This window comes from Coregonus clupeaformis, chromosome 21 (assembly GCF_020615455.1).
Source record: "Coregonus clupeaformis isolate EN_2021a chromosome 21, ASM2061545v1, whole genome shotgun sequence".
NCBI lineage: Eukaryota > Metazoa > Chordata > Actinopteri > Salmoniformes > Salmonidae > Coregonus > Coregonus clupeaformis.
Window position 1 is genome coordinate 53,598,446 of NC_059212.1, and position 7,364 is coordinate 53,605,809.

At 44.0% G+C, this 7,364-nt stretch overlaps 1 protein-coding gene across 2 annotated transcripts; it reads left to right on the plus strand.

Annotated features, from left to right (window-relative positions):
* On the plus strand, positions 1-7,364 carry calr3b (calreticulin 3b). 2 transcript variants are annotated; one of them, XM_041842467.2, is made up of 9 exons: positions 1-193; positions 810-914; positions 1,430-1,633; positions 2,044-2,138; positions 2,268-2,477; positions 2,962-3,075; positions 4,881-5,024; positions 5,782-5,874; positions 6,155-7,364. In XM_041842467.2, exons 1-9 carry the CDS (start codon positions 106-108, stop codon positions 6,359-6,361), a joined length of 1,260 nt encoding a protein of 419 aa, XP_041698401.2. In that variant the 5' UTR covers positions 1-105; the 3' UTR covers positions 6,362-7,364. The 2 variants fall into 2 exon arrangements, with proteins under 2 accessions (XP_041698401.2, XP_041698402.2); XM_041842468.2 differs by having other exon boundaries at positions 813-914.

The following is a 7,364-nucleotide window of genomic DNA, read 5'->3' on the forward strand; positions in this document are numbered from 1 at the left end:
CAATTCCGAAATCGCTTTCCCTTCCTTGTGTCATTCAATGAAATCACAAGACATTTCCTTCAAGAGTCTCTTTCGAAGACAACGTTGAAGCTTGAGGCAGTCAAAATGCAGGCCTTGGGATCATTCGCGATAATTCTGTCCATACTTTCTGTGCATGCTACCGTTTACTTTCAAGAACAATTCCTTGATGGAGGTAAGTTCGTTTTATTTCTCATTCCACCCTCGTCTAGAAACGTTAGCTAGCTAACCTACTTACTCAGGCCATGCACGAGTTTCAAAGATGGACCTGTAAATGTGATGTCACACTGCCTTCTCTTCAATTTAACTTTATACTGCAGATTTTGTTGCAAATTGATTACTCCCATGTTAATGCTAGTTATATTGCTACATATTGAAAGAATGTGGAGAAGTTAGCTTTGACAATGTAACATTTGCAGACTTACTTAACTAACTAGTTAGCTAACTACAGTCACGTTAGCTTAGTTATCTAGTTAGGTCTATTCAGCCAGTGGTCTATTCAGCCAGATTCATGGGCTCCATTTGTAACGTTTTACTCACTATAACTAATCATCAAGACGATTGTAACATTTGTTTTTGTGTATGTCATCAGAGAAGTGGCTAGTGACACCTTTAATCAAAACTGAAAGGAATAGTGTTTTTGCACCTATCAGATAGTCTGTACTGTACAATTACTGTGTTTGAGATGGAGAAGGCCTTATATGCCATATTATACACTGTAAGGTGATATCAGTCACTGTGCTCTTCATTTTTGAGGATTCTGACAGTTCATTGTTTTGTGTATCTTTCAGCAGATGCCTGGAAGACTCGCTGGCTGGACTCCAAGCACAAGGCAGACTACGGAGAGTGGAAACTGACAGCTGGTAACTTCTATGGAGATGCTGAGAAGGACAAAGGTTAGTTCCTGATTGGCCCCTGGGTCGCTGACCTTACTAGGTCAGTTTTCTTATTGCCTGCTGGGTCAGTTTTCTTATTGCCTGCTGGGTCAGTTTTCTTATTGCCTGCTGGGTCAGTTTCCTTATTGCCTGCTGGGTCAGTTTCCTTATTGCCTGCTGGGTCAGTTTCCTTATTGCCTGCTGGGTCAGTTTCCTTATTGCCTGCTGGGTCAGTTTCCTTATTGCCTGCTGGGTCAGTTTCCTTATTGCCTGCTGGGGTTGGGGTCAATTTAGGAAGTAATCTGAAATTACAATTATGCTCAGTGCTTTTCAATGTACTTCAGTTTACTTCCTGAGTTGATGGAATTTACCACAATCCTGCGACCTGCTGTATGGCTGAGGTCAATGAACTTGTTCTGTTATCTGGGATACTGATAATTGCTGTTAGGGTGTATTGCGACTTTGGTGTCATTATGACTGTGATACAGTGAGTATTAATCAGTGTTCATCATGCGTCGCTCTGGCTGTGTCCCCAGGTCTCCAGACCAGCCAGGACGCCCATTTCTATGCCGCGTCGGCCCGCTTCCAGCCCTTCAGCAACGAGGGAAAGACTCTGGTGATCCAGTTCACTGTGAAACACGAGCAGAAAATCGACTGTGGCGGTGGTTACGTTAAGGTGTTCCCCTCCACCCTGAACCAGGCTGAGATGCACGGAGACTCCCAGTACTACATCATGTTCGGTAGGTACTCTGTCTGGTCTTATGGGCAGGACCCTGGGGTGCGTTCATTAGTGCACATCATAGAAAACTGTAGCCAAACATTTTGCAACATAAACAAGCATTTCTATTGGACATATTCAGGTAGGTCCCGCCCCATTTTGTCCCATTTGCTTCCGTTTGGTTAGTGAATACACACCGGTGTTTTTCCTGACTTGGAACACGTTGTGACATGCCAGGGAAAACTCTGGGTGCTTGTTGTAGCCTATGAGTAGGTTTATTTCCTGGTCTGACTACCTGGGCAGGAACATCAGGACTGTTGTGTGTGACAATGACTCATTTATATAGAAAAGCTTGGTGGTGATTGGATGGAAGGTTTGGATGCAAGGCCTATAGTGCTACTTTGCTCATATTCTGTCCTGAAACCTGTACAGGCCCTGACATCTGTGGCTACAGCACCAAGAAGGTCCACGTCATCTTCAACTACAAGGGCAAGAATCATCTCATCAAGAAGGAAGTCAAGTGCAAGGTAAGGTGCTCATTTTGAGTCTTCTGGCCTCTGGGAAAAGTCCATAACATGATTACCATCTCTCTCCCCGTCTGACTCTCTCTCACACACACCTACTTTAACCTAAGCGATCTCTCTCCCCCTCTTCAGGATGATGAGCTGACCCACCTGTACACGCTGATCCTGAACCCAAACCAGACCTACGAGGTGAAGATTGATAACGAGAAGGTGGAGTCAGGCACTCTGGAGGAGGACTGGGACTTCCTGCCAGCTAAGACCATCAAGGACCCTGAGGCCAAGAAGCCCGAGGACTGGGACGACCGCCCCAAGATGGACGACGCTGAAGACACCAAGCCAGAGGTACAACCGCTGTCTTTAAACACCACTAGGCACCAAACCTATTCAGATCAAATCCAACTTTATTTAAACTGCATTTAGATCATATGAATATACTTTACTGTAAAATACACCCAGTAAAAGAAAGTAGAGGACGGATGCCTCATTATTACTATAGTCAGTGCTTGACTTGGGCAGGAGCTAACCGGAGTTGATTACAGGCACCTCAAATGTTCTACTGCTTGAGCTCCTGTTCCTCTTATAGAATATTAGCTCAAAAGTATTGTGGAGCTCCTGCACCTAAATATATACAGTACCAGTGACCAAACTGAGTACCAACACCTATTTTACTCCAAGTCTATAGTATTACTGTTTGACCATGATGTAGTGAGGCTGACCTCGACGTGCCATAGCAGGAAGTGATTATATTGTAAGCTATGTGTCCAGGACTGGTTCAGTAAGCTGTACTGTACTGTAGTAGTAAATGGCTGTGTTGTATTCTTTTCAGGACTGGGATGTGGCTGAGAACATCCCTGACCCTGATGCTAAGAAGCCTGACGACTGGGACGAGGACATGGATGGAGAGTGGGAGCCTCCTGTGATCCCCAACCCAGAGTACAAGGTGTGTGTTAAGCTGGGCTGGGTGGGGGGGTGATCAGACTATACCAGTGTTCCTCAACTCCAGTCTTCTTGCCCATCACAAGCGCACCTAATTCAACTGATCAAAGGCTTGATATAAGTAGTTGAATCAGGTGTGCTAGTGTGGGGCTAGGGCAAAAATGTCCGATGGGTGGTACTCAAGGACATTAGTTATAATAATAATAATAATAATAATAATAATAATATGCCATTTAGCAGACGCTTTTGTCCAAAGCGACTTACAGTCGTGTGCATACATTTTTACGTATGGGTGGTCCCGGGGATCGAACCCACTACCCTGGCGTTACAAGCGCCATGCTCTACCAATTGCGCTACAGAGGACCACTTAGTTGAGAAACACTATACTAGCCTACGGAGGGGATGTGTTATCAAACTGAACCAAGAGGAGTGTGTGTTTTCAGCTACGTTGTCAATGCGACGTGCTTAGCCAGAGGGGTATTCAAGACCGCAACGTTGGAGAAACGTGTTATTCTTGAAAGGGAAGTTCTAGCAACATTTTTGCAACAGCTTGTGTTGCCATTCAGTTTTTGTGGAATGGAGGAAGTTGTCCTGAAATAATGCCACACAATTCGGACCGTTTATGTTGCAAAACTGGCTACTGTAACCAAAAAAAAAAAAAAAAGAAGCCTTTTAAAATGGTGTCAGAGACTTAAACAATAACCTTTATGTTGTGCAACTGGCTGAGGCAAGTTGAGGAAGACTCTTTAGGCCTTTTCACACTGCATTGTTCTTAGCCCCAGGCTAGACTGGCCCTGGGCTAGCTTAGCCTGTGTTCGCACAAGCATTTTTTTTACCCTGGGCCAAGATTTAGCCCTGGGCTAAGTATTCACACGTATTCCAAAGCCCTGGGCTAACGGACAAACGCAACATGCGACCAACATTTTTATTTGGCATTTTAGTCATTTAGTAGACGCTCTTATCCAGAGCAACTTACAGGCGCAATTAGGGTTAAGTGCCTTGCTCAAGGGCACATCGGCAGATTTTTTAAAAACCTAGTCAGCTCAGGGATTCGAACCAGCAACCTTTCAGTTACTGTCCCAAAGCTCTTAACCGCTAGGCTACCTTTTTATCTCTGACACGCGACGAATGTTACAAGCAATAAGACATTTATTAACCTGATTTCCTCTTGCTTCTGGCCTAGTATTTGATTTCCAACAGTGATGGTTTGTATAAGCCTTGCTGTCTGACCTCGGAAACAATGTTTCACTTTTGAAATGCGATCTCGCCCCTGTACGGAGAACGAGAGCAACTTTTCTGATCCAGGCAAAATCCTGCAACAATATTCTTATCGTGACTATATCCAATTAAATGTCAATATAAAACCTATGAAAACAGACAAATGGAGTGTTTGCTGCCCTTCCAGCTGTAGAGTTTGTAGCTTTAGTTGGCTAAGTGAGAAGACATTAGCCAGCCTGCATAGCAACCACTTTTGTTAGGCGTAGCAACCAATGTTTTTGCATGGATGAAATAGTGCAGAACACATTCCAGGCATCAGCTGCATATTAAAATAAGTTTCAGTGCAGCTTTTGTGATTGGACAGTGAGCATTCTAGGCATTGTTCTTGACCCTGTTTCACACTGGCTATTTTGGCACTGTGTTTCTGGGGCTAGCCCTGGGCAATGGTTAATGCTAGCCCACTTTTTAAAATGTGCAAGTGTGAACACTCGCTAAAATCTTCCTTAGCCCTGGGCTAAGGTGCAGGGAGAATGCGCCTTTAAAACAATGGCTAAGACCTTTAAAAGCAACAACCTTGCATTGTGTCCTCAGGGAGAGTGGAAGCCGAAGCAGATTGACAACCCCAACTACAAAGGAGCCTGGGTCCATCCTGAGATCGATAACCCAGAGTACGCCGCTGACTCTACCATCTACAAGTTTGATGACATCAGTGTCCTGGGTCTGGATCTGTGGCAGGTGAGACTGCACACCGCAGAATTGAAATAGAACATCATATATTGTACATAGATGCTACGTATTTCTAATATGATATATTTAATAAAATATATGCATCTCAATGGTGGACACATGTGAGAAACTTTTATATTTGTACGTTCACAAGTTTTATCTGACCATGTGACCTTGCCAAGAAACTCCTGAGGGGTATACTACAAAGGAAGCTAGATCAACTCAGGGTCTTCTAAAGCTAGCCAGCTTCAGTTGGCTTACTACAAAGCAGGGTGAATTACATTTGACATTCTAGTAATTTAGCAGACGCTCTTATCCAGAGTGACTTACAGTTAGTGAGTGCATACATTTTTCATACTGCCCCCCCACCCCGTGGGAATCGAACCCACAACCCTGGCGTTGCAAGCGCCACGCTCTACCAACTGAGCTACACGGGACCAGCTTTTTTTGTCTTTTTTAAAAATATTTTTCTTTTTTTAAGATAAGCTTGAAATGGGAACGATCTAGCTGACTCAACCAAAAAACACACATCGAAGTTTAGCTTTATTAGTGAGCCAGAACATTAGTGGTTATTTCTGGCTTATCAAAGGACCCAGAGTAGATCTAGCTTCCTTTGTAGTATACCCTTCTGGCCCTATGACTATCTAGAGTAATGCTAATGGTAGATAGTAGAGCCTTTTCCTGGTCAGGTAAAATGTTATCAATGTAGATAAACAATACATCTGATCAGATAAACTCATGATGTTGGTGTTTTATCTTTTTTCAGGTGAAATCTGGCACAATCTTTGACAACTTCCTGATCACAGATGATGTGAAGGAAGCAGAGGAGTTTGGAGCTGAGACATGGGGTGTTACTAAGGTATGTAATCACTATACTGTGTTTAACTGGATGGCCCTCTCCGCTGTTCTCCTATGAGTGTTTACCTGTCGGTCACTCACACAGGAGTGTACTGTACATTCCCAGTACTAACACACCTGAATCAATTCATCAACTCCTTGATTAGTTGAATCGGTGTGTCCTAGTGCTGGGCTTCAGGAGAAATTACGAACATGCCAACTACCACAAAATGGCTTCCAGTTCACTGTCAATACTAGTGCATCTACTGTTAACACCCCTCTTTATTGTCTACCTGCCGCAGGAGCCAGAGAAGAAAATGAAACAGGAGGAAGACGACAAGAAACGTAAAGAGGATGAAGGGAAAAACAAAGAACAAGCCACTGAGGAGGAGGGTGAGGAGGAAGGTGAAGAGGAGGGTGAGGAGGAAGGTGAAGAGGAGGGTGAGGAGGAAGAGACGCCAGAGGAAGGAACTGAGGAAGAGGAGGCTCCAGGGAAAGATGAGCTATAGGGTGGCCTGGACAGAGCGTCTGTCTCTGAATCCCAATTCAACCCCTAACCACTATGTCCTAGTCCATGGTGTAGATCTGAGAGAACCAGAAGGGTGTCCACAATTTGGCTACAATTCCATCTGACCTAACAGAGGATCTGCCAATGATCCAATCCTCTGAGATCTACACAAGTGCCTATGGGGTAGGAGCTAGGGGTTGATTTGCGATTTGAGGGTGTCGGTCCCACTCTGGCACAAGTAACCAGGGAGTTATCATGGCTGCTATGCATCCATCCCCTGAGAAGCCAACGGGCCCCATCTCAGGTTACAAGCTTTACTGAAGTGTGTGTATCCCAAATTGCACCCTATCTCCTATATACTGCGCTGCTTTTGACCAGGGCTCCTGGTGAGTAGTGTACTATATAGGGGATAGGGTGCCATTTGGGATGCAGAGAGTGGGTGATATTGGACTTCAAGTGATTCACACATCAGTTTGTACGTTTTTATTTCCCCCCTATCCAGATATGACATTCATAGCTCCTTCCAATCCAGCATGTCATGGTTGATTGGCTAATATGTTCAGTGTCTTTATGTTTACCAGCAGTCCATTACTGTTGAACTGTGTAACATTGCTATATTCCCCCCCATTGCTATATTCCCCCTATCATCTACTCTGCCATTTCATCCAAATCATCTTAACTCACCAAGACGTTCACCGCTCTACAGTTATTCACAAAGTCACTGGTTGTCATCGTTTGGAAATAAATGTGTTCTTATACCACTGAATGTTTTTTTTATTTTTTTTAAGTGGGACAGATTTCATAACATGCCATCTCATAGACCTGGATCTTCTTGTCATTCAAATGAGCTCATCGTTATTGTACTGTATTCTCATTACATCAATTTGTTTCGCACTGAATTTCCCTACCGTTTCCTTGATCTTTACTGTTTGTTTCCATGTGTGTTCAATGAGATTACTTGCGTGGCCATTAAAACAAAGTTGGGTTCTTTGCGTTTTGATGAA

Bases quoted from the DNA above. Each gene is read 5' to 3' on its own strand.
- calr3b (XM_041842467.2), top strand. From the start codon at position 106: ATGCAGGCCTTGGGATCATTCGCGATAATTCTGTCCATACTTTCTGTG. The intron at 2,478-2,961 runs GTACAACCGCTG...TATTCTTTTCAG, and splicing joins CTGAAGACACCAAGCCAGAG to GACTGGGATGTGGCTGAGAA. The intron at 3,076-4,880 runs GTGTGTGTTAAG...TTGTGTCCTCAG, and splicing joins TCCCCAACCCAGAGTACAAG to GGAGAGTGGAAGCCGAAGCA.